The sequence below is a fragment of the Hemicordylus capensis genome, chromosome 1 (genome assembly GCF_027244095.1).
Source record: "Hemicordylus capensis ecotype Gifberg chromosome 1, rHemCap1.1.pri, whole genome shotgun sequence".
NCBI lineage: Eukaryota > Metazoa > Chordata > Lepidosauria > Squamata > Cordylidae > Hemicordylus > Hemicordylus capensis.
Genome location: NC_069657.1, coordinates 388799598 through 388826978, shown reverse-complemented (window position 1 = coordinate 388826978; position 27381 = coordinate 388799598). Strand labels below are relative to the sequence as shown.

Genomic DNA, 27381 nt, shown 5'->3' with positions numbered 1-27381 from the left:
CTCCCACACCTACAGTGTGCTATTTAAAGGCAGGCCAGGCACCATGTTCTTCAGTTCTTGGAACGACTGCCATGGAGGATGAACATCCAGAATCAGGTGAGTTCATCATTGAAGGAGAATAGCATGCACACTCAGTACGCACATAGCATAGCACTACTGCAGAGGGGTGGTCCGGGAGGGTCTTATGGATGTTGATGGATCTCTACCAGATCATAAGTTACAGGTGAGTTCCCATTTCCAGCAGCATCTGTAGGCGCAGTATGCTGCCCAGGGGCGTATCTAGGATAGGGCAGGTGGGGCACATGCCCCGGACACCACTTGAAGGGGGGGCGTCATTTTTTAAAATTATTTTTTTTTCAAAAATGGCCACCGAAAACAAAATGACCACCGCGCATGCTCAAATGGCCTCTGTGAGGCCCTAGGCTATGCCAGGCCTAGGTGACCATTTTGTTTTCAGCAGCCATTTAAAAAAAATTATTTTAAAAAATTGCCACCGCACATGCTCAAATCATCCCTGCGAGGCTCTAGAGGCCAGTGGGGGAGGGGTAACCTTTGCAGACTCCCCCCCACAGCCTTTAGGAAGCCCCCCAAAGGGGCTACAGGTAAAAAAAATGTGTTTAAAAATTAATATAAGTCACTGTACACATATTCAGTTTGGCACTATGAACAGAGAATCAGGGCTTGTGAATACAGAGCTGAAGCTTATGAGCTAGGATTGTATTCATTTGCTCTTACTTTGTTTCTTGTGATAAGTGGGTTAGATGTGATGTCTTAATAATATGACTGTCATGTCCCCTAGCTCTGACAGCGAGGAAGAAAGGGAAGCTGTCGGCATTTCAGCCGAGTCTGGAATGTCTGAAGGGCAGAGCCCGACTGCAGTGGAATTAGCTGACGGTTCAGAACAGACTCAACAGCCTGAACCAGCAGAAAATGTCAGCGACCAATCGGGGGATGATTTAGGTATTGGAGCTCCACCGACGCCATGGCAACGCAGGTGTTTCAAACGCAGGTCACAACTGGAGGCGGTGCGGAGGAGCAAGCGCCTGTTATCGAAGGCTGACAAGCCGTAAATCCTGACACCTGGGAGCTTTCGACTGGCTCCATAAATTGGAGCCTCTGACTCCCACTCATTGCTGAGTTTCAACAATTGTCATTCACCCACAGCAAGCAGCCGAGCCGTGTACTTCGCTGGCCTTGGGCCAGACCTTGACAATGGCTAGCAATGGTGAGTTTGTCTTTGAATCAGTGTGAAATCCTTAGTATTAAGGCCCACTGGGAGTTTCTTGCTCTCTTTCTCTCATTTTAACTGACTTTCTGAAATACTAGAATATATTCCAAGCAGTGACACAGTTTACTCTGCATATCCGCTAATTATTTTCAGAGTATCTGGGAAAAATCAAATTCTCCATTTATTTTTAAAAGTTATGTAATAGCGATGCTACAATGCATAGCAGAGATTTAGACAGGCACTTCTGTTTAGTTTTCCAAGTACACCTCCACATAGTATTTGGGTATTTCATGAGCCCCAGCATACTGAAATTGGTAGTTTCCCAGCATTTTTTTGGTCTGGCTATGTCCACTGCTAAATAGTTTTTGAAATATTAAATTGGTAGCTATTTTCCCTAGATACGCCTCTGATGCTGCCATCCAGACTTAGAAGATGATGAAGTGGCACAGTCAATAACCAGGGAATTGGGAGCAAGATGTTTCAGAAAGTATTTATTGTCTTTCCCCTGAATCCAATATAAGCTCTCCAGTCACTTAAAAGTGGGGGTCGATGTATGGATTACTTCCCATGCACACTGTGCAGCCCTTGAAATGACTGGGAGAACTGACAGAGCCATGGGTTGAATTGATTCAGACTTAGTTATAAAATTATAGACGGGGTCATCTATAGTGGCCAGTTCAAATTTGAAATTGAGTCCTAGTGCTTTAGCCATTTCCCTAATGTGACAGTGGTACACTCTCATCTCATTAGGGGAGATGTGGGTGATTGGAGGTACGTTGACTGGAGGATCTGCCCTGTTTTCTGGGTCATCTGCATTGGATTCAAAGTTGGAAGAGCCATGATGATCCAAAGGCAAGTGAGGAGATGAAAGTGGTATGTATGTTTGTGTCTCGATAGTAGTCTTTTCTCGTAAAGCAGGAACAGCCAATGTTTGTGTCCCTACCTCTAGGCTTCTGGAAACAGTCTGTGCAGCTGCATCTTTTAAATCTTTGACAGGTGACCAGGCAGCTGTCTGTGTTGCCACTGAAACAGTCTTTATAGCAGGCTGCAATGGTAAGACCAAAACATCAGATAGGGTTGGTATAGTTCTAACCGGAGTCGCATCCGCCATTAGCAGCAGATAAGATTTAGCTTGTGATGATTTCCAGGGTTGGTGTTTTTGGAAATCATAAGGGAAACCAGGAGGATCTGGTCCTGAAAGGCGCCAAAGCTAGTGTTGTCCCCACAGCCAATGAATGTGCGAAGCCACATTAATGCCATGATGAGGAGTCTGCTAATTGGGCAGCAGTCAGTGCACCCGTTACCAGAGTACAGCGGGCTAACGGCTGCGCCACAACCAATTCCCTAGGAGTTCCGATCTACAAAGATTCTGGAGGGAAACCTTTAAATGTGGATGCTGGAGTCTTGGAGTTGGAGTTTATAGAAAGCAAGGTGTGAGCAGCGGTAGAATCCAACACTGCATCCCTGTCATCCTCATCGACATCGAAAGTCGGTATCGGGGCTTGGCACTGTGGAGTCACCAACCTCGATGCTGAGAGCACTAGCATGTTTAAAGTAGAAAGTGGAACTTTTGTTCTTGGAGTCAATGGAATTTGGGTCAACACTGATGGGGTCTTTTGATGCCGATCTGGTGGTGTCAACAGAGCCAAAGAGTCTACTGGAGAGGGAGCTGGAGACAGAGAGCTGCCTCTCAACGTCTACAATCTTGGTGGCAATGTGCGGTTGACCGTGAGGACCTTCTGCTTCTCCGATGTCAGTTGATCCTTTCCCTTCAAGGATGAAGTTCTTGATGCCAAGCCTTGTTTGTCAACCTCGATTTCTGAGGTCAAGGATTTCGAAGACAAAGTCTGCAGGCCAGATGGGGACAGTGTCCTTCCACTATCTTTGATTTCTTTGGTCATGGAGAAGAAAGATCATCCAGTCACAACCGTTTCATTTGTGACTCTGAATGCTCTGGTGTTGAAGCGGGAGTGGACTTGGAAGAAAACTTCAGGATCTAAAAGGATGCCAATGTTGACGTTGATGGTTGTGGTCTCGAAGGAGGCAGCTTAGATGCTGACACCACCAAGTCCCTTGAAGACAACTATGAGGCCATAGTAAGGAGTTCCCGCAATGTCAAAGGGCTTAACACCTCATCATAAATGGTGGCATGAAGCTGCAAAGCCCAATTTTTTTCTGCTTGGAAAAAAATAAATATACCTTGCAAGAGGAAACACTGTGCTCCTCTCCTAGGCAGATCAAACATAGGTTGTGATGTCCTTTGAGGGGAGCTTGGCATTTACCACTTGGTAGTGGTTAGAGTGCTGGACTAGGACCGGGGAGACCCGAGTTCAAATCCCCATTCAGCCATGATACTAGCTGAGTGACTCTTGGCCAGTCACTTCTCTCTCAGCCTAACCTACTTCACAGGGTTGTTGTGAAAAATAAACTTAAGTATGTAGTACACCGCTCTGGGCTCCTTGGAGGAAGAGCGGGATATAAATGTAAAAATTAATAATAATAATAATATCTATAACAACAGCAACAACACTGACAATAAAATTCAGCCATCCCAGGTCCTTGGGAAGGACTCGATGTCTGGATAAAACAAACCAGTCAATAACACCTGTCTGACTGTGTAAACAAGAAATAGTAATAATAATAATTACAGCCCATGTATCTCTTGGAAACCCTGTTTTTCCTCAGACATTTTAAGGATAGCCAAAGTCCGCTCTAGAGTCAAAGACACCAGCAAAGTCCAGAAGCCATTCCAAATAAAAAACCCAATAAATAGTCTGTTATATTTTATTTCTTATTTTACAGACGAACTCACAAGGAATAACTTTACTGATGAGGAGCGACAGCCCAAGGACTGAATGCAACGGCAGCCGGAAAAGAACTGAAGAACATGGCACCTGGCCCATTTTTAAATAGCACACTGTAGGCATGGGGGCAGGGCTCCGTAGCCTTGATGAGCTGCAACATTCTACCACGTGGGTACTGCGCAGGTGCATTACCCATTCTTATGGATCTCAACCCAGATTGTTAGCTTATTGCAAAGAAGAAGCAAGCATTCCTGGTGTTCCATGCACATAAATTTCCCCCTTTAATAGTTATTAATAGAATCTTTCAGTTTTGTCCAATATGTTATGGGTTTGTTCCCAAAGTATATCATTCCATGATACAAACAGGTATGGTACCGATGAGATTCTTGCTAAGATATCACAACAAATTTGATATCTCTACATGAAATAAATTTGATATTTGAAAGTACTTCCAATGTGAATATTGTTAGATGACCCACAGACAGTACCACTATGTCATAGTCATGTGTGAAGCAATGCTATCCCACAACATGACAGAAATTGGATCCTCTCCTGCTATGCAGGGATTTCTGTGCCTATGAGAAGCTATGGTGGTACATAATGCCTTAAGGGACTCCTTTTGAAATCAGATGGACATATGGAAACTGTAAAGAAATAGAGCGGATAAAGATTCAATGCAGATTGAACCAAACAATTGATACAAGCACACAACAGTAGGGTTTGCATCTAGACACATGCCTGGGACTTCACTGCATGTGATACAGATTTATTACTGTACTGCATTTTTACTGTTTTTGTATCAGAATAGGCAGGCAGGCTTTATCCAGTTTAATCCTTTCCTTATTTTATGGCAAAAATTGAGATAGATCCACAATGTTGCGGGGGGGGGGGGCGTGTATGGGAAAAAGTGAAAGATGACTTCATTGCATGGACTTGGTCCAATAATTTGCCAAGACAGATCTGCAAGGCAACATTATTTTATTTTTCCTTTCGCAATAGTGCAAGACACCATGGAAAACCACTCTCAGTTCAACACCAGCTTATTTATTTACATTGTGCAAATACTGCCCTACCTTAATGTGCCTACATACCTGAAAACAAACTGACCTGTCTTTAAACATATAATGTGACATCTTGTTATCGCTAACCACAGCAACTAAAAAATGTTTTGTCAATATGTAAAAACCCAAACACAATAAGTAAAAGAAAATAATGGGGATCTTATTTTTCTAATTCAAACTAGCATTGTGACTATACTGAAATGATCAGTACTTATTCTATTACTCATAATCAGGGCAGAACTAGGGGAGCATAGCCTAACAGGAACCCAAAAATCAAATCTATTTTCTTCACAACATTTGAAACAGGGGTCATCCCATGAAACTGATTGCCAGAATACTTATGAGTGACACAAAACAGGTACCTTTTCACATTGTACTTAATTAATCTCTATTCCCTGCCACAGGATGTGGTGATGACCAGCACATAACTAATCTATGGCATTTCCTGCACCAGGAAGTGGTGATGGACACCAGCCTGGATGGCTTTGAAAGAGGCTTAGACAATTTCATGAGGACAAGCCTATCAATGGCTACTAGTCTTGATGGATATAGGCTACCCTAGGTTCAGAGGCAGGATACATCTGAATACCAGTTACAGAGGAGCAGCAGGAGGAGAAGAGGGTGCATGCCTTCATCTCCTGCTTGTTGGCTCACTGAGACAGACAGATGGAGCTGGAGTAGCTGAAGCTAAGGCTAAGAGTACACAATCATTATTTACTTTTTAATATACATGTTCTTTCCCCCACAAACCTATGCCTTCTCATAGTGAAATGGAGGGACAAGTATATTACAAAAAAATGAAAAAATTTCTATTACAACATATTTTAACTCTACTTTACAGCTGAACTACATCTGCTGGATCCTTTCCTCCCATAGAGGAAACTGGTTCACATTTTCCTCCTATCATCATCTATCTATCAGGGTCCACAACCAACCAGCAATTGCAATAATCAACAGTTACAGGCAATATAACTTAAAATACTCCAATACTAAATCATAATGAATACTAAATAATACTAAGACTACCAATCCACCACCAGAACAACACATCTATCATTTTATTTATTTAAAATTTCTTGTATACCTCATCCAAAGGCTCTAGGCAGTGAACAATAACAATAGCAATATTTTTTTAAAAAAAAATCAAAGGGCAAAAGCTTGGTGGAAAAGGTAGGTCTTGAGAAGGGCCTTAAAAGCCACTAAAGAGGGGGCTGAACAAATCTGGCGGGGAAGGGTGTTCCAAAGAAGAGGAGTGGCCACAGAGAAGGCCCTCCTACAGGCCCAGGCAACATGCACTATACCTTTTGTCATTTACACTCCTTGCATCATGTGAGCAGGCCACTCCTTTCCAGCACTTTGTGGTCCTTTTATGAAAAATGGAAACGAGATCCAAACAGGCCCATCCACAAAAAACTACAATTTAAAATAAGAAAACTAAAGACAATGAAGTCATTTCTAAAGCAGAAGATGGAAACACTGCACTTTTTGAAAATAGCTGGAGAAGTAGATGCACTCAAGTCAGATCAGCTTTTCTTATTGGTCTCATTCATAGCTAAACAACCTTCAAACAAACATGTGTACAGTATTTTGAAATTAGTTGTACCTTGCTTGCTGGAACCTTTTGTTTTTCTTGAACTCCTTTTTCCAGAGCTGCACTTTTCAGGAATGAGCATTTCATCGGCACTGGAACACCTAGATAGTGTATCACTTTCTTCTTCTTGATAGCAAGAGGTGTAGTCTCCACTGTCCTTCCCTTCATTATTATTGATGCTGTCCTGCTCAACTCTTCCCATTGTGGCATCACTGCTTTTCAGAGTCTCATGCTTGCTGCCATTAAGCTGATTTTCATTTTCATCTGCTGAAGAAGCCAAGCAAGTTTTTATCCTTTCCACATGTGTGTCAGCATGAAGTAGGTCTTGCAAGTTTAACTGAAGGTCATTTGTAGGAGATTCCCCGTCATCCATTAGAGCACTACTATTATTTTATATCCACTTTGTCAAAATGATTCTCAGCTCTAAAAAATAAAAGTCAAAGGTTTATAATAATCTGAATCCAAGTACTTTTGAGTAGGTAGTTTACTTAGGGTATACTAGTAAAAGGACTTGCAATCTGCAAGTATATTAATGTCTTATCTCACTATGACTCTAGTCTTTTTCTAGCTCTGAGGTCTCATTCCCCATGTGTTTCAATGGAAGAATTCTTCCAGATTTTCCGGGCCATTAATGAATTTTCCTGGGGGATGGATATTTTGGGTAGTCTGGACAAGGTCTGGAACCTATCTGCAAAAATGGCAGGTTTCTATTTTTTGTGGTTTGGTCTGGGAGACACTCAGTGAGAGCCTGCAGTTTGCAAGCTCTCTGTGACTCTAGTCTTTTGCTATATCTATGAGCTATCATTCTCCATTCTTTCAAATGGGAGGGGTTTACTTTATGGACATTAAGGAATTTTTCCAGGGTTTGGAATTCTTTTGGTTTGCAAGGTCTGGAACCTACCAGCAAAAATGGCAAGTTTCTATCTTTTGTGGTTTGGTCTGGGAGTTTCATGTCAGTAAGTCAGTGAAGCTCAGGCATAGATATAGATTATAGATACTCAAATAGATACTCATTATATCATAGATTATAGATACTCAAATGCAAACTCTTAAAATATTAGCTTTACTAATTATATTATAGAATATATTTTAGCTTTACTTTAACACAGCCTAAACACAATACATCCCTGCTTAAATGCTTATTATATATTGAGTTTTCAGTTTCCTTCTTAAGCAGGTTATGCTGGGAATTCTGGTTCGTGCATACTATGGTTAGCACCAGTGCACATATAATGGCAAACCGTGATAACAGCTGAGAGAGGAGAATGGAGGGAGAAGGAGCACATGAGCCTGTGGCCTCCAGCTCCTGATTTCTTAACCATGATCAAGATACTGAGAACTTTACATCAGAACAGAGCAGTCCATATGGAACAGTGATCTTCAATGAAAAGCTGGTGAAAGTGATGGTTCCCTTCAATCCTAAGTGCAGCTCCCTGAATATTTATTAGGTCTGTGCAAAGCTTTCGCTGAAGCCAAGTACTCTGCACAGCCCCACTATTCTGTGCAAAGGCAACAATTCCCATCATGCAGTACTGTGCTCTGCTTAGCGCTGGTGATGTTCCTTTAAAGGAAACAGAACCCTCTTGAGTCTAGGTGCCATCTTCAAAGGCATATGCAAGGAAGTGTAGTCCTTCCCAGTGCTTTCCCCATAGATCTCTATGGGAAGCGCTGGGAAGGACTATGCTTCCCAGAACTCTGTGTGTGCCTTTCTAGATGTCACTGGAGCTTGATAGGGCTCCATTTCTCTTAAACCCCACCCCGCAGCACCGGGAAAAGTATAGCACTGCCTTGAGTTCAGTGCGGTGGGAAATGGCTCTTACACTGAATGTCTTTGTCAAAGTGGCCCCTATGTGAAAAATAGTGAAGATTGCCAGTATAGAAGATAGGTGACATACTCCATATACTGCCATTGGTATAGTGGTAATTAGTGGCTACCAACTGTACTTGCCTACTTCCTTTTTTAATGGGTGCTGAGCATTTCATCTGCACTGGAACACCTAGATAGTGTATCACTTTTTTCTTGATAGCAAGATGTGTCGTCTCTAGGGATCTGCACGAACTGGTTCGGCAGTCCTTTTGCAGAACGACGAACAGGTGTTTGGCCGGTTCTGCAGTGTGTGTGTGTGTGTGTGTGTGTGTGTGTGTGTTCACCTTTAAGGAGTGGAGAGGGTGCTCAACCCCCCCCCGCGTGCTTCCCTCACCGCCACTGTCATGAAAACAGTGGTGCAGGATGGCAGCGTATTTCCTTGCTGCCCCTGCCAGCATTGGACTGGAAGTGGCCTGTGCAACTGGCCCTATCCAGCCCTAGCACAGCATCCTTCCAGTGGCTGCTGCTGATGCCTACCTTATGTTTCTTTTTAGACTGTGAGCCCTTTGTGAACAGGGATCCACCTTATTAATTTATTCTTTTCTCTATATAAACCGCTCTGGGAACGTTTGTCAAAAAGTGGTATATAAATGTTTATTTGTTGTTTTACATATCCTGGGTGTGGGTGTGCGCACACGTGCACTTGCATACAAGGGTTTGAATCCTAAGAAACAGGAGCAGTATTTCTTTTGTGGTATGGGCCTCTCTCACTTCCTGCAGCCTCTGAAACACATTTGATGTGGTGTCATATTGGATTACAGCTGTTGGAGGAGTTAGTGGAAATCCAAGATCCCACCTTACACAAGTGAAGGTGCCTTGGCACAAGTGTTTTATTGGATCCAAAGCAAATGTTTTTGCAGAAACACTGAGAAATTTATTGAATTTTACATTAAGCAGGTATAGCAGGTTTGGAGATGAATTGAAAGCCGGTAAGGACAGCTTTACAGCTGTAATGCAACGTTAATACTATCTCCAGTGGAACATACTGCGGTGTTTTTGTGCTTTTTCATGCAATGTTCTCTTACCAGTTGTAATTCAACATTTACATTGGCAGCTTGCTGTATTTATTATATTTATAAATATTACCCTATAACTAAAAACATTATCAAGCATTATGGTGATATTTTACTTTGAATCACTTTTATAAAATGAAGTTTGTGAAGAAATTTGCATTAGTATAAAATTTAGTCAGTTTCTAACTGGATACTATAGATATAACATTTAGACAGAGAGTCTTATGCAAGCATATGTACTAGGCAAAAACCAACGTTTCAGCAATAGAAATTCATTAAACTATGCCCTGAATTGCTTCAAAGTTCAAAACTGAGTGTAGCATCACCAGGAACAGAACATTGTGTTCTCTCCACCAAAAACTACAATTTAAAATAAACTCAGTGTCACAGATTAGCTTACTAGCTCAGCAAACCAGTGATAGTCAGCACAATTGTTTTTCCTTCTTATGGGGAAAAATAGATAAAACACAGATTAGTAGTCTGAGCTACAGGAAGTCCTCAGACTTATGACACAACTGGTTCTTGAAAACTGTCTTAAGACAAAAGATCTTAACTCAGAACCAATTTCCCCATAAGAAACAATGTTATAAATGGGGGGTGGTTCCTGAACAAAGATCAGATACTCTGTTTCTGCTGCTATCAAAGCTGGTGGTGTGTCAGTTACAGACATTCAGAACTGCAGCAGAAAAGTTGATGGTGGGGAATCAGAAGTGGTTCGCCCTTGACACCCACAGCCCACTCCCATCCCAGCCCTTACCTGGCTCTTTCTAACTTTTCTATGGAAAGAGGAGAGAAAGCATCTGGGTAGCTCACCTCCATCTCCTCCTCTTGGGCAATGGTTAGGGAAGATTATGGAAAATGGCATGTGGGCTGGGAATGGACTAGGCTCTTTCTCTCTTGCCATCATAACAAGCCTGCCCTGAAGGAGAAGGAGCTGAAGCAGTGGCAGCAGCAACAGTGGCAGCAGGAGGAGCATCTTGGATGGGAAAGTCAACCAATCCCTCTGCAGTCTTAAATGCAACAGCAAAGCTGCTGGGACTGCCAATTGTGATGACAATATCAGTCTGACCCACCATTGCCACCATGATAGAGGTCTATAAAATCATGCATGGTGTGGAGAAAGTGGATAGAGAGAAATTCTTCTCCCTCTTGCAAAACACTAGAACCAGGGGTCATCCCATGAAATTGATTACCAGGAAATCTAGGACCAACAAATGGAAGTACTTTTTCACACAACACATAATCCACTTGTGGAATTCTCTGCCACAAGATGTGGTGACAGCCAACAACCTGGATGGCTTTAAGAAGGGTTTGGATAACTTCATGGAGAAGAGGTCTATCAACAGCTACTAGTTCAAGGGCTATAGATCACCTCCAGCCTCAAAGGCAGGATGCCTCTGAGTACCAGATTCAGAGGAGTAACAGCAGGAGAGAGGGCATGCCCTCAACTCCTGCCTGTGGCTTCCAGTGGCATCTGGTGGGCCACTGTGCGAAACAGGATGCTGGACTAGATGTGCCTTGGGCCTGATCCAGCAGGGCTGTTCTTATGCCACCTTCTCCCCTAGTCCATGAACAAGCAGCTGGCTAGCTGAGCCTACCCTATTATGGCAAGTGTTGCACATTGAAACACAGTTTTAAAGCTGAAACAAGGTGGTAATTTACAAACATCTTAAGTGCCATTTGTCTTAATTTGGAGTGCTAGGTAGAAAACTGCCTGCATCTTATGATCTGCCACCATATGTCCAAATTTCAGTATATAATATACAAAATGTATAAACAAGAGACTTGAAAATTGCTAATACATGTAATGCAATTTACCACTGCCAAACTGTCTACTTGGAATTTGGGTTAGAACTTCCTTAATTTCTTTTATATTTATTAGCAATTCTCAGGTCTCTGCTTTACAAAAATTATACATTATATATTGGATATTTTACTTTTATGCTTTTAAAAAAATACCTATTCTTTTGCCTTTATTTGATGAAACTTTACTCTATTTTACTAGTTTCTAATGTTTTAAATTACCTTTAAATAAATATTGTATATTGCTTATATAATTTTTCTCTTGGTTTAGAGTGCTTCATTTAAGGAACTCATAAACACCATTTGTAAAAGAGCATTGTCAAGTAAGCAGAAAATTCATAAGTTATCCAGACTTTCAAGCAGAACAATAAAATTATGTGTTCCCTTCAAGTAGGTAACCTTCACAGAATGTCATCTTTCTAACAGGATCAGGACTGCATTTAAAACTATTCACCTTGGAAAGTATGTATTGCTAGAAAGCACATGGAAATTATATGCAGTTTCTTATCACCAGAAGTGACTCATTTAAACAGCAGCAGCATGTGAAGAAAGACTCAGAAAGCTTCTCTCAAAGGAATAGCTCTGAGCACTTTGAAAAACAATCCAAGCCTTGAAAGTACTTTTAATTTTTTTATTTCAAAATCTAAGATACAAAATATCTGTGACTAAAATACTGTCTGTTTAATTATTTGTAGTATTCATGAAGTACAGAAGGGGCTGCTTTAATGTAACTGCCAATTTAGAATCTGCACAGCTCTTGCGGATTCTGTTTAAAATTCTGGCATTTCAACTTCTATTTTTAAAAAGTAGGTTTCTGCCCTACCTGGTGACAAACAAATATACCATGGAAAAAATGTGCAATGGACTAAGATAGATTGTCCAATAGGCTTGTGCCTGAAACGTTTCAGAGGCCATTATGAAGGCCTCCGAAACGTTTCGGTGCTGGGGGTGGTTTCGGCGCCGAAACGCCGACAGGGGTAGCACTTTAAGGGCGGAGGAGGATATACTCACCCCTCCCGCTGCATTCCCCCTGCCAGCACGCTGTTATTTTTAAGCCCCTTGGGGTGGCAGCGTTCCTCCCTGCCGCCCCGTTTTCCCCATCGGCAGGAAGTGGTGTATGCGCACACGGCAGAAGGGCACGTGCGTGCACACATGACAGGTGCACGTGCGCTTGCGACCTCCGGTCACTTCCGGCCAACGGGGGAAACGGGGCAGCAGGGAAGAACGCTGCCGCCCCGAAGGGCTTAAAAACAACAGTGCACCGGCAGGGGAAATGTGGCAGGAGGGGTGAGTGCACCCTCTCCCGCCCTTAAAGTGCTACCCCCGTCGGTGCCGAAGATTTTCGTGCACATCCCTATTGTCCAAGTGAATATAGTTTATGCATATCCTGGTTTTTAACCACAAATGGCTCCCAAACTGAATTACAATTTAAATCCAATTGAAATTAGAGTAAGAGATAGGTATAGAAGCGTGCATCTCCCCTCCCACCCCCAGTTTCTGGCAGTTGATGAAGGCAAAGAAGCTGTTCTATTCTAGGCTAAGCCAGGATCTCCACCCAGGTCCCTCCCATACAGGAGTGCCACAGACAGCTCCAAATACACAGAGTGATCATGGAGGAGTATCATGGGTGTTGGCTAATGCAACACTAAGGGAATGTTGTTCCAGCGGCTTCCTGAAGCAGACTGCTGGAGTTTATGGCTGTTGCCAAGACTGAAGGAATTGGTTCTGCCCCTTCCCTAGGGAGTGCTTCCCATCTTATTAATAATAATAATAATAATTATTATTATTTTTACATTTATATCCCGCTCTTCCTCCAAGGAGCCCAGAGCGGTATACTACATACTTGAGCTTCTCTTTCACAACAACCCTGTGAAGAGAGAAATGACTGGCCCAGAGTCACCCAGCTAGTTTCATGGCTGAATGGGGATTTGAATCTTAAAGAGGTTCAATCTTAAAGATTCTTAAATCTTAAAGATTTGAACTGAACGGGGATTTGAATCTTAAAGAGGCCTTCCTTAGTTTCTTAGGTGCTGGCTCTGGTGACACTGGGGCACTTCTACTAAGACTGCTAGGTCCTCTGGGGACTCCACTGAGGATGAAAGCAAGGCTGTGTCCTTGGGTTGTGGTGGAAGTGCTGCTTCGTGTTCCCTGGTCCTCCTGGTGTGGGTGGGGGCAGTGGCATGAGGTCATCAGGAGGCTGGATTACAGTTTCTTTCCACCCTGTCTCCTCCCAGGAACTGTCCATCTCTTCACCCAATTGTGGTAGGGGCAGGTTCTGGATCCACAGTCATGACAGATGCTAACTCAAAGAAGCAATTTGTACCTTACAATGTTATTTTCCACATGCAGTGAGTGGCGGGCTTCAACTGAAAATTCTTATAAGTTTATTTGATACCTACTTCAAAACTCCACCCCCCCAATAGTTAAAATAAATGTGTTTTAGGCAAGATGGGTGTGTGTGTGTGTGTTTGATATTACCACAAGCCCAAAGAGTCAAATAGTTGTATTATATGCATCAACAGAGGTCAGAGTAAACTGAACTGCTTCTCTCGTTCTCGCAATTTAATTCCAGATAGATAGCATTTCAGAGTTGTGAAATATAATCACAAGCATGAGACGATTGTAAGCATGAGAGGATTCTTGTCTTGAAATGTGGAGTAGTTAATTCAAATAAAAGCTCTTCTCAAAGGCTCAGAAATATGCAGATGCATATTCGTTAAAGCTACAGATTATCTAGATTAGCACTACCCTCCCACTAATTGAAAATCTTGTATTTAACAACAAAATGTCTAGCTAAAGAAGAGGCCTCCATATAATTAGGGGAAATGTCCTATCAGCCCTAACATTTAGCAATTAAATAAATTACCCATACAAGATGTACTTTGCAAGTCTTAAACATTACAGCTTCCATGATAAAGCAGGCAAGGGCTTTCACACCCTTTCCCATAAAGGAGAAAAATGCAGCAGAAATACTTATATGACTGACTAGCAAAGAGGAAATCATGCAGGACTGTAGCTAAACAAATGAACATCTGCGGGTAAAATGATGAAACATCTCTCTCCCTGTCAGGAATTTATTTTCGTACTGAAGGTAAGGTTTCAGAAGCGCAAAAAAAAAAAAAGGGGGGGGGGTTATGCAGGTTTTAGAGAAAAAGAAGAGTTCTTGGGCTGGATCATATGATATACTGTCAGACTGCTCCCCTTGGCTGCTGGCTCACCAGGAATGTCTGCCCCCTCTGATGCCACCAGACATTCACAAAGGGGCACAATGTTCCAATAGTGACCAACTGCCTTGTAAAAGAAACCAGGAAAGGGAAATTGACAGACAATGGCACCAAGCACCTTCTGCTCTTGGATCAGCTCACACATTCCTTCTACTTCTCCCTCCCCCCCCACCCCCATGAAATTAAACATTCTTCATGTGGGAGCAGTGTTTTGTTTTTGAGTTAGAGTCCATTATTTTAAAGTTATGTTTTTCAATATGTCCTCTCTCTTTCTGCCAAAGATCTTTCCTTGTTTTCCTTCCAGAAAAAACAAGAGGAACTATAAACAAACTATCACACATGCAAGGGGGAGATCTTTTCCACCACAATGGACCATTAAAAAGTACATCCAAAAAAAAAAAAAAAAAAAGAAATAATCAAATGACAGTAGCTGAGGGACAGGCACAGAGGCCATGTGTGTGCTGGCACCACATGTCGGCTGTTGGGAGGAATGCTGTCGCAGCAGGAAGCTGTATGGGATGGTGGAAAGCAGGTAAGGACCCGCTCCACTCCCTTTTAAAGGTGCCGCTCACCACTTCCCCCAGTGCCTTGGACTGCTGGACCTGTTCACAAACCTCAGTTCATGCACACACCTACCCTGTGCTGATTACCTCTTCATTTCAGGCTCAATTCAAGGTGCTGGTTATAATGTTTAAAATCCTAAATGGTTTGGGACCTGGGTAACTTAAGGACTGCCATAATGCCCTGTACGTGTGAGCATAATCAGAGACCTGCTGTAGGTCCTCTTGTTGAAGGAACAGTGGGCATCTATAAGTAAGATCGCCTCAGTGATGGTGCTGACATGGTGGAATAACATTCTACTGGAGACTGATCTTCAAGCATCAGGTTAAGATATAGCTTTTTTTTGTTGGCATCTGGAGGTGACTGAGTTACGCTGTATGGGAAGAAGCTGTTATGTGTTATATTAAGCAGGTTGATGGGCTTTGTCGACAAAGTCCATCAGAAGATTTGTCGTATTACCTAATTATTTGAGGTTTGTGTTTTTGATGTTTTATTATCTATCTATCTCAGGGCTGTTCAACTTAGGCCCTCCAGCCAGGGTGGATTTGATTTAAATCAAACTGATTTAAATCACGATTTAAATCACGATTTAAATCACTAGCAGGGTGGATAAAAATAAAAAAAATCCGATTTAAATTAAAAAAAAATCCGATTTTTTTGATTTAAATCGGATTGTTTTGATTTAAATCGGAATTTTTTTATTTTTATCCACCCTGCTAGTGATTTAAATCGTGATTTAAACCGTGATTTAAATCAGTTTGATTTAAATCAAATCCACCCTGCCTCCAGCTGTTTTTGGACCACAACTCCCATAATCCCCAGCCACAGTGGCCAATAGCCAGGATTATGGGAGTTGTAGGCCAACACCTGCTGGAGGACCAAAGTTGAGCAGCCCTGATCTATCTAGATAAATATATATTTCTGTTTTTGTAAGCCACCTTGGATTGGTGATGAGAAAGGTAGGAAATACATTTTCAAAAATAAAAGTAAAGGAATACAGAGGTAGGTGCCAAAAGCAGTTATCAGTTTTTCCATCAAATGATTATGACTTGTGATTTTAAAGTTTGTTGTAATTGTTTTGAATTGCTTTATTAAGAAAATTGTGCATTTGTAATAGCTTGAACGTTCCACTAAAAATGAAAAAAAAAAGTTTTTTTAAAAAAATCCTAAAATACCCTTCATAACTTTATCTAAATTTGCCTCTAATCTGATGAAATTATTGCATCATTTTACATCACTTTAAAAATCTCTTATTTCTTGTACCTTCAGCCTTTTCTTATCTCATTCATCTTCTTCCTTTTATATTACCTAGTTTAATAAGTTTGTAGTGTTGCTCATAGGCTTGAAGTTAGCCAAGACAGAGTAACACTTCCTGATGGACAAGTAGTAGCTTGCTTGGCGCACTGCTCAAGACACCTTGTCACATATACCTGCATGGGTGTTATCTAGCAGTTGTGCTTATCAAGCAAGGGTGAATTAGCCCATGTAACTCCCATGAAACTTCTGCATTAGAATAGCTATTGCAACAGCATCTTCATCTAATGGAACAATGTGGCTACCTGTAATTTTGTCCACTTTGGAGAATGTAGCTTTTCAGGAAAGGAATTTTAGACCTGGAGAAAGAAGACTTCTACCAACTAACGCTGCGCTTTCTCCTGTTGTGGGTGGGGTGCAGAGACAGATGTCTTTCATCATCTAGCTAAGTAATGCTAATTTGGCTTCTATTGATTTTATACCTAGCACACACCTTAAAATGCATCTCCAGCTTTGCTAATATAAAGTTGTACCGTCAGTCTAGTGTTGATTCCTGGCGACCACAGAACCCTGTGGTTGTCTTTGGTAGAATACAGGAGGGGTTTACCATTGCCATCTCCTGCGCAGTATGAGATGATGCCTTTCCGCATCTTCCTATATCGCTGCTGCCCAATATAGGTGTTTCCCATAGTCTGGGAAACATACCAGCAGTGATTCAAACCAGCAACCTGTTGCTCCCTAGGCAAGTTACTTCCCCACTGCTATTTCTCATTAATTTTCCCCTTACAAGAGACCTGTTAGTTCTGAGTAGTGATGGAGGGAGACACATGCTGTCATGTATATAGAGAGGAGCCATTGTTTCTTCTCACCAACATACAGTACTTCACTGAAGTGTGAAATCTTTTTGCATCAGGCACAATCTAGCTGACTTAAGTCTGCAAAACCAACATAACAAGACTGTAGGCTGGTGCTTTCCCATCATATCTATCTATCTATCTATCTATCTATCTATCTATCAATCATCAACATCATCTCTCTCTGTTCCTTCCCCACTCCACACATTTATTTTTTTTAAACTTCACATCCAGCCCAAAAGAGGAGCTCCGGTGAACTAGAACAATGCAGTTGGTCCTGATAAAGGTATTATGCTATCATTACTTCTGGAAAAAATATCTTCAGTTTCAGTGTGTGTGTGTGTGTGTGTGTGTGTGTGTGTGTGTATATATGTGTGTGTGTGTGTATGAGAGAGTGAGCGCACATGAGCGCTTGAAATAGCTAAAGGAATCACAAGACAATTCTTTGTTCCAAAGGGGCTCACAATCTAAAAAGAACCACAAGGGACACACCATCAGCAGCCACTGGGAAGTATGCTCGGCTGGGCTAAATAGGGACAGTTCCTCTCCCCCTGCTAAACTTGAGAGAGTCATCACTTTAAAAGGTGCCTTTTTGCCCAATTAGCAAGAATTAATCTAGATATAGTGAACAACTCCTTCTATAATATATACAACATACTATATTCTGCAATATCAGTTATTAAAATGTCCTATAAGAGAGGAACTTGGCCTTTTGGATGTATAACGAATGCTACAACAGCAGCAACTAAAGGGTCCCATTCTCAGGGACCTGCCATTAAGGATACTCTTCATTAAGATAAAAACTTTTATTCCTTGTTTCTTATCAACGATATCATGCAAAACAGGAAGAAAATGTGATTATAAATTGTGCAACAAAGACTTTAAAGACAGTTTATATACTAATTTACTGGACCCATATTAAGCTAATGAGTAATGAGAATTTACATGGCTGGGGGCAGAGTTAGAACAGGGCTTGACACATCCCAGGTGTCAGGGAGCCAGCGATGAAACTAGGATATTCCGATGTTAGTTAAATTTTTTATTTGTCCCAGGCAGCCCTGTTTCTGTTCTAAGTTTCTTTCTTGTAAAGGGGATCAAGAGAAGCCCTTCCACCTTCCTACTCCACAATGTTGTCACCAAGCCAATTTTGTCAAGTGTCCATTGTCTGGCTCCTACATTTTTCGTTTGGCTCCTAAATCCAAATAAAATTTGTCAAGGCTTGGATTAGGGATGTCTCACCCTTTTGGCCTCTCACCTTCATGACAAACTGTTGGAGCTTGTTGAACATTTGATATCTGTTAATTCACCCTAAACAGTGTAGGCCTTGGATATTTAAGAGAACATCATCTTCACCATGAGCCCCATTGCCTGGATAGTCTGGAGAGGTTCATCTGCGGTTGCCACCAGCTTGTCTGGCGGCTACTTGGGGATGGGCCTTCATCGTTGCTGCCCCTGGCTTTGGAATGTGCTCCCTGTTTAAATAAGAGCTTTCCCATCTCTGGCAACTTTTTAAAAGGCATTGAAGACATATTTATTCATCCAGGCTTTTAATTATATTTATAGTTTTAATACATTTAATGTTGGGTTTTAACTGATTTTAATGTTAATGATTTTAACAGTAAACCGCCCAGTGACGCAAGTTTTGGGCGGTATAGAAATATGTTAAATAAATAAACAAACAAAACAACCAAGTGTTCTCTATATTCAACAAACAAATTTTAGGTGCAAAGCTAGTTAAATTGAACTTGGCTCATACATCTGTATCACTGACAAATAAATAGATTTCTGGAGTCCATAGTACTAGTTAAAGGGTTCAGTAGGAAAAAAAATCTGTTCTAAATCCAGCCTAAAACACTAAGTAGAGGAAAGCAACAGTAACTTATAATGTCAGGTATGCCACAGCTGAAAAAGAAATATGCTGTGATATCTCAATGTAATTCTATGTACAATTAATCAATAAAGTATTGTTTATACTAGACTGTAGGATAAATAGGCCCCAAAATTGAAGCACACATCATTTCTAGTGCTTTAATTGCCAAACACATAATGCCACCCTCATAAAAACAAGAATAGGTGATAACAGTTAAACAAGAACACCTGTTGGAAGGAGGGGGGGGAGGAAAATTATCTGATTTTTTTGTTTGTTTATGGCAGCGGTGGGTCAGTTTAGGAAAGAGGAAAAAGAATGCTTAATGCTGAGATACCAATTCTCTTTCCAGCCACTTTCCAACAGTGATAATTGCCACTCAGTGCAGCTGTCCCACAGTGCGGCCTCATTAGTAGTTTCTCTCATCATAAGATTATCGTGTTATATACAATCTCATTAGCGAGTATGCTCACTATTGGACAATCTCTTTAATTTAGCCTCTTGACTGTTTATGTCAGCTGGCTGCTTTCTCTTCACCGAAGAAGAAGAAGAAGAAGAAGAAGAAGAAGAAGAAGAAGAAGAAGAAGAAGAAGAAGAAGAGAATGCAAATACCCCTCTGTAAGCTCTTTGGTAAAGCTCCTTATTTCCTTAGTCTTCTTTTCTTCCCCCACACTAGAACCTGTAAATCCTGAGCATCCTTCAGAATGGGGAAAATAAATCAGCAACACATTTAATTCTAACTGTGCCATGTATAAAACTGTTTATCCATGAATACAGTATGGCTTTCAAACTCTGGTTAAACGCTAAAACTGGTTAGGGTTGGTGCAGATGTAAGGCTCCACCGTGCAAGATGAAGGAGGAAGATGATGTAAGGCTCCTGGCAAGATGAAGGAGGAATGAATTTGTCAAGTCCCAGACTGCTCTCTTTCTTTTAACCACAGTTAAGAGGACAACAGCACAATGTCTGCATGAGACTGTGTCGATTTCTGTCCCAGATCACGGTCGGGGGTGGGTGAGGGGATCGAACTCATATGACAGAAGACCTGGATAGGAACTATCTCATCACCTGGGGTAGAAACTGGCATAAAGCCAATTATTACTTTCTTACCAAGGTAACTATTTCAAACATATTATACTATTCATGTCTAATAAGGCTCTCCATATGACCCTAAACAGGGTTGGAGAAGTGCCCAGCCAGGCTAGGAGAGATGTGTGTGCTCCTGATCGCAGGTCATGTGGATTCAAAAATCATGGTAGGGAGGAGGGGAAAGTGATTGTGTGCAAGCTGAGAGCTGGACAGGATGGGTACCGCAAACTTACATTCTGTCCCCAGCATTTTACCTAGGGTGGATGAAAAGCTGCCCTACCCAGCTCCAACATGATCATTCTCCCTCCTCTTATCTCAATTTTTGCATTCACACGACTGCTGATCAGAAATGTGCATGGCTCTTCTACCCTGGCTGGGTGCTTCTCTGACCCTGTTTAGGATTGTGTAAACACCCTTATCATGTATGGTTGCCACCTCTTATCCCAGACACTCGATCCTAATTTTTAAGTCTCTTATAAATAAATCTTATTTATTTATTATTTCTCTGTGTAAACCACCCTGAGCCATTTTTGGAAGGGTGGTATAGAAATCGAATAAATAACAACAACAACAACAACAACAACAACAACTATTATTATTATTATTATTATTATTGAGGAAAAGGTAGCTGTGGCTTCTTCTTCCCATTCCCGCTGCAGCCCTATTATTCACCCTCCCCACACCATTGTGCAGAGCAGGTCTTCAGGTATGTTGCACAGCAAGTATGTTGGGGAGCAAGCAACAGGAGAGAGGACCTCGAAGGGAACAGGTGGGAGAAGTAGCATCTGCCTTTCCCCCCTGTTTCAACTGCAGATGAAATGGTTTTCTGGGGTAAGAGTAACAATTGGTGGTCTGGGGTAAGAGGTAAATGACTAACAATATTCATGTTGATTAATTCATGTTAAGGAATCAAATTGGTTCTATACAGCTGAAACTTAAGCACTCTTTCATTCTGTTTGACAAAAAAATCCAGTACTTCAGGAACTTGCATACTCTTATACCAACCAGAGACAACATCCCCTACAGAAATCACTCCATTTTCTCTTTCAGCATTTAAAACTTATAGTTATATTAGAGCTTCAGTTTTATTGTCTAGGTATCAACTAATATCCAAGCTTAATTTTTTTTTAAAAATAAAATTTTCACAGACGGACTGTTGAAACCATTGCTGATTTCTCACTGTTTTGTTTAGCCTTCAGTTTAAGCATTCCTGAAAGACGTGACATATGGTTTCAGAAAAACAAATCACTGACTGCAACAGTCAACACTTAAATACTTAGTGAGAAGGGAAGTATTTATTTCCATTTTTAAGAAGTGTTCGTCCATTTCTCTGAACACATGCACTGATTCCAGTTCAACCCAGAATGAGACTCCCAAACCTGAAATGATAATCCTACCCCGCCTAGTCACAAATGTATTGATACAAAACAAGGTTTAAACAGAAGTACCATGTGATAACTTGACTAACAAGCAGAAGGTTGCCGGTTTGAATCCCTGCTGGTACTATATTGGGCAGCAGCGATATAGGAAGATGCTGAAAAGCATCATCTCATACTGCACAAGAGGAGGCAATGGTAAACCCCTCCTGTATTCTACCAAAAGAAAACCACAAGGCTCTGTGGGCGCCAGGATTCAACACCGACTTGACGACACACTTTACCTTTACCATAATACAGAAATGCCTATCAGGCATATCGAGACATTCAGTGGCATCCACATCTTCTGCAGAGCAATGCTTCATCAGTAGAAGCTCCTTCTGTGAATAGAAGGGGTCTTTGCACTCACAGAAGAGATTCTTACATGAACACAATACTCTTTCTACTCATAGAAGGAACGTCTGCTGATAGGGCACTAGTCTAGATGCCACTCACTGTCCTAATAAATTAAAAATCATCATCATCATCATCATCATCTTTATTTGTTAGCCACTCCAAAACAAATTGTTCTCTGGGAAGCTCACAACAGAAGATTAAAACATACAAAACACATTAAATCATAACAGATAAAAAATGGTGAAAAGAAAACATTACAAAGCAGCTTAAAAACTCATTTGTTAATAATCAGATCAAATCTGAAAACCCAAATTTAAAAAGCCTGGGTAAACAAAAAGGTCTTTTACCTGGCATCTAATAGAACAGAGTGATGAAGCCAGGCAAACCTCACTGGGGTTTCACTCACTGTTCCCTCTAAGGTGCGCACATGCATGCACCAACACCCAGGACCCTCGCAGCAGTTTTTGGCAGGCATGCAGTCTCTGCTGCGACCGCCACTGTGACTGAACACTCCAGCACTCCCTCCCCAGCCAGGAAGAATTGCTGCACTTTCCCCCTCTCCCCGGCTGGGTTGCTGCCACCGCGGGGCCTCCTCCTCCAGTTCCAGCTGCAGGACCGAGCAGCTGGAGGAGGACGGGAGGCGTTGGCAGCAACCCACTAGTGCCCCCCCCCGGCAGCCCAGAGAGACTGGAGCTGGGGGTCTGACGACAGGAGGTGGAGGTGGCTCTCCCCCACCAATGGCGGTAGACAGGACAGGAGAAAGGAGGATGGGAGGCAGCAGTGGCTCGCCCCCCACCCTAGAGAAACTGGAGCTGGGGACAGGGGGGAGGAGGAGGATGGGAGGCGGTGGTGGCTCCCCTCCCCCCACAGGGTAAAAAAAGGGTTTAGAAATTTTGTGCGCTGCACTTTGTGTGGTGTAATAGTCAGTAGTTTGTGTGTGTGTGTGTGTGAGTGTGTGTGTGTGTGTGTGTGTGAGAGAGAGAGAGAGAGAGAGAGAGAGATGTGTGCACACTGACTTGATGCTGCTGCCCAGGACGAAACTCTTTCCGCTCACTGATCAGAAAAGTTAGAGCGAACACTGGTTTCGTTGCACTGAAACTCAGTTAAAAAGTAATACAAAACATCTTTTCCTGTTCCAACACTTAATATTAATTTGTTTTCATCAAATCTTTAGCATACTTGGGCATTAGGAACTTAGATACACTAGCCTGCATTCAAGCCAAGAGTTATGTGCAGGAAACACTTACACACATGCAAGAAGGGGGAATTTTCAGTGATTCCCCCTTCCATCCACAGCCACCCATGAAGCCCCTGCAACTCTCAGGAGCATTATTTTGGGAGGCACATAGGGGAAAGAGGATGGAAACTAGGGATGTGCACGGAACTGGGCGGAAGTGGCTCGAGGGGGTGTTACTTTAAGGGCGGGGGAGAGTCCACGTATTCCCCCCCCGCCAGTGCTCGGTGTCTGTAAAAGCCCCTTCCCCCTCCTCGGCTGGAAGCGGACGGAAGTACCGGGCGCGTATGTGCACGTTGCCCAGTACTTCTGGCCACTTCCAGCCAAAGAGGGGGAAGGGGCAGCAGGGAAGTATACTGCTGCCCCGAAGGCTTTTACGGACACCAAGCACCGGTGGGGGGGAAGTGGGGGGAGGGGGAAGTGCACCCTCCCCCACCCTTAAAGTGATACACACCCTCGGCTTCAAACTTTAAACCCCACCGCCCTTCGAACCTGTTTGGAGGCCCGTAAAAGGGCCTCCAACAGGTTAGTGCACATCCCTAATGAAAACTGTTGGAAATCACCCCTCCCCTCTTTGTGTGCACAGAAGTATTTCCTGCTAAATATGACATTCCGCAGATTTGAATATGCACAGGGCACAGTTACACCCCAGCACAACACAGCAAATTACATTCTGTGAGAAGTTACTTAAAATCAAAGTCAGGCATTTTAATGATTGTGGTTTTAAAGTCTCCCCACTAGGCATTGTGGCACCACTGATACAGAGTGCAAAGCATGCAAATGTTTTGAAAAGAATAGTATCAGTAGGTCAACTATTGTTCATCTACATAAGTTTTGTGTCTTTGGTTTTGTCATGCTTTGAGAGCAGTGGCCTACTAATAGATCAGGCCATAAGGCAGATGTTACTCTCCTGGATGAATTTTCTCAAGCAGGAGACACAAGCTCAGGTGCTTACTGCTAGGCGATAAGGCAAGCTGAGGTCAGTTTGAGGTATGCAGTCTGAATTTGCAGGACAGAGGGGAGAAGGTTGAAGAATGGGCAAGGCAGAGGAAATGGGAGAGATCTCGCAGGGCTTGGGAGCAAGGTGGGAACAAGACAAAATACAGAATCTGTGAATGTTAATACAGGGAGTGTTTTGGTGCACAGGCAAAATGTCTGGTAAGAAGGAAAAATTTATATGGGATCAGGGAATGGCAGTGACTAGTCAGGAAGGAATAAAGAACTCAGAGGCTGATGAAGCTGCTTTGGGCCCAGGAGATCCATGGCTTTTGAGGAAAGCAGCTCAGGGAGTAAAGAGATAGCTCAGAACTCAAGAGGTCCCTGCTTCAAGACCTCCCAGTTTGCTGTCCTCCGAAACATTAATACTGGACTGGCTGGACAATTCTTACTTGAGAGAGATATGCTTAATCTCAGAAGTGGAGAACAGCACTTACCATTTTCTTAAAATGTGCATCACTTTGCATGGGAAAAAGAGATGAAGTCTTTCAAGCACAACAAAGTTAACACAGAGTTATCTGGTACCTGTTCATTCTGCAAAACAAATAAATTGAAATTAAAAAAACTAGTAACACAGACATACCAATGATATTATCTAGAAGAGGCAGGCTAGAAATATAACTAGCTAAAATGAAAAACACAATACTGATTATTGATCCAAATGATCCAAACATTTGAAGCCCTATTAGCATAGGATGAAAAGTCTTTGTCTCGATAAATTAAAGTGATGTCAGGCAAGTCTCGTGCCTGTCTTCAGAGATCAAAGTTTCTGAACAAGCGACCCATTCACAAAGAATCTGCTTTCAGAAATAAAAAAACAATGTTGAATAAACACTGCATACCAAAAAGAATCTCAAGTGTCAGGAGCATTGGCTGACATCCTTACTAAATAATTTGACCAAAGTCCTATTAAATTAAATACTTTAGAGCAAATCCTGAGTAGTACTAATGAGTAACTGAGTCTGGATGTCAGCTACTGCACTGAAACAAAGACCACAACATACCAGCAATACCCTGTTGATAGTTGTGTTGATAGTTTTTTTGTTTTATCTATTTATTTATTTTTATTTTTATTTAACATATTTTTGTACCACCCAAAACGTACGCCTCTGGGCGGTTTACAACAAGATAAAAACAAAAGTTAAATGTTAGTTCAAAACAAGAAATTTAAAAGACAACAATGTAAATTTTTAAAACAATATTCTAAAAACAACATTAAAACAATCAAAACAAAATAAGTACTAGCTGGCTCACAGCCACAATGTGCACATAAAAAGCCTTTTAGGCTTCACAAGGCTTGAAATTCATTCATTTCAGGGTGACAGAATATCTTGCTGGTGAGGTCAGAGTTAATCTAAACTCAGGTTCTCCAAAACATAAACTTGAAAATTAAATTATTCTTATAGGTACACAAGTACAGCAATACTTCAAATATGACCTACGTGCAAATCTATCTATGTTTTAGAAACCAAAGTGGATCATATGGCTAGGATCTAATGAGCTACTTTAGGTACACTTAGTGATTTTTTTTAATTTAAAAAATGTGAACAGAAGACTACTATGCCATGCCACAAACTGCTTTAGAAAGTCTTCTCAGTTTCAAAAGTAGCTAGCTACCATGTGGCACGTGGAAGGGCAGCTGATATTCAAAAAACAAAGCCCTTTGGGCATGCAGAATTAGTTGCCCTGTTCTTTGGATCCTGGCCTAAATCCACTGCTGCTCCAAGTGGGGCTACTCCAAAGAAGCAAAGGGGGAAAATATTTTGGAAACTTTGCTGGTAGTAGCAATACAGGAATAATATTTAGGAACAAGACAAAGCTAGAAAAGTGGAGATTATTCAGCCAATGTTTAGTAAACTCTGAATATGAACCAGACACCGTATAGAAGGAACCTGGATGTTAACTATTCATCTACCAGACCTTCTATATAATATAAAAGCAAGTTTTGACTACAGTTGGACAACTGGTTGGCAAACTTCCAATATCTGTTTGCAATAAGATCTCATTTAAAATGCAATTATGTTCTATATACTAACGCAGCAATAAATATATTCTATACATTACATAAAAGCAATGCTTTATTTTCAAAGGCAATAAATAAATAATTAAAAAGGAACAAGAAAGCAATCACCATGAATACTCCTGCTCAGGGGCATAGCCACTTTTGAACAAGAGGGGCAAATGACCCTAGAAGACCCTTTATGGAGGAGGGGCCCACCAGCTGGGCGACAGCTTGCTCTTTGCTCTCCCCCTCACACCACTCTGAAAAAGAGGGCAGGGGCCTATCTTCACTTTTTGTCCCAGGGTCCATTCCAACCTTGCTGCGCTTTTGCTCCTACTCACATAAAGAATCAGTCCTACTTTGAATTCCCAAACAACTGTTAAAGAAAATCCTTGATTCAAACCAATCAAGAGCCAGCCGACCTAAGAGTGTATGTTTACTTCAAATGCCACCTGTAAAGGGGGAGAAAAGGGGTGCCACACATGGCGGAGCCATCGCAGGGTGCCAGTTGCTGTGAGTGTGGTGGCCCTGACAGCAGCTGTGCATGGATTCTTGGAGCCCATGTGCACAATTACACTTCCACCTCTGATGTGGAGTGATAAGGAACAACAATCTGGGCAGCTGCAGGCAACCATAAACAGTGACACAGTGTTCAGGAATGCAGTCAAGTGCTCTGACTTTGTCACCACACCTCACTGACCTTTCAGGTTTTCATTAAAACCCTTACACTAACATTGTTCTGCTAAATGTGGGAAATACCACCTGAACCAAAATCCAACACAAGCACTATATGACCTCAACAAACTTTTAAAGCACTTAAAAGCAATGATTGGGACGCTTGTTACTGTTCCCTGTACTATTAATTGTTCTCTCTTTCTATGTAAACAGCTTTGTGAGCTACTTTGTTGAAAAGCAATATATAAATATTTTTATTTATATACCAATATTTGAATTCATTCATTTATTCATTTTATTTATTTATTAAAAAATTCTTGTATACTACCTCCTCCAGAGGCGGTGAACAATAACAATAATTAAATAATAATAATAAAGGGCAAAAGCCTGGTGGAAAAGGTAGGTCTTAAGAAGGGCCTTAAAAGCCACTAAGGAGGGAGCTGAACGAATCTGTGTGTGGGGGGGAGGGTGTTCCAAAGAAGAGGGGC

The 27381-nt window shown here is 41.8% G+C and overlaps 1 protein-coding gene across 4 annotated transcripts in view; it reads right to left on the bottom strand.

The window, feature by feature from the left end:
- CNST (consortin, connexin sorting protein) overlaps nt 1–27381 on the bottom strand; it is a 72974-nt gene that overhangs the window by 44173 nt on the left and 1420 nt on the right. For 3 of the 4 annotated variants that reach the window (XM_053302391.1, XM_053302362.1, XM_053302372.1), the window contains exons 2-3: nt 24654–24750; nt 6697–7107 (exon numbers count right to left, since the gene is read on the bottom strand). In XM_053302391.1, the coding sequence (XP_053158366.1) occupies nt 6697–7057 (361 nt within the window). In that variant the 5' untranslated portion in view covers nt 7058–7107; nt 24654–24750. The remainder of the gene's footprint in view (nt 1–6696; nt 7108–24653; nt 24751–27381) is intronic. The other variant, XM_053302382.1, reaches the window with a different exon arrangement.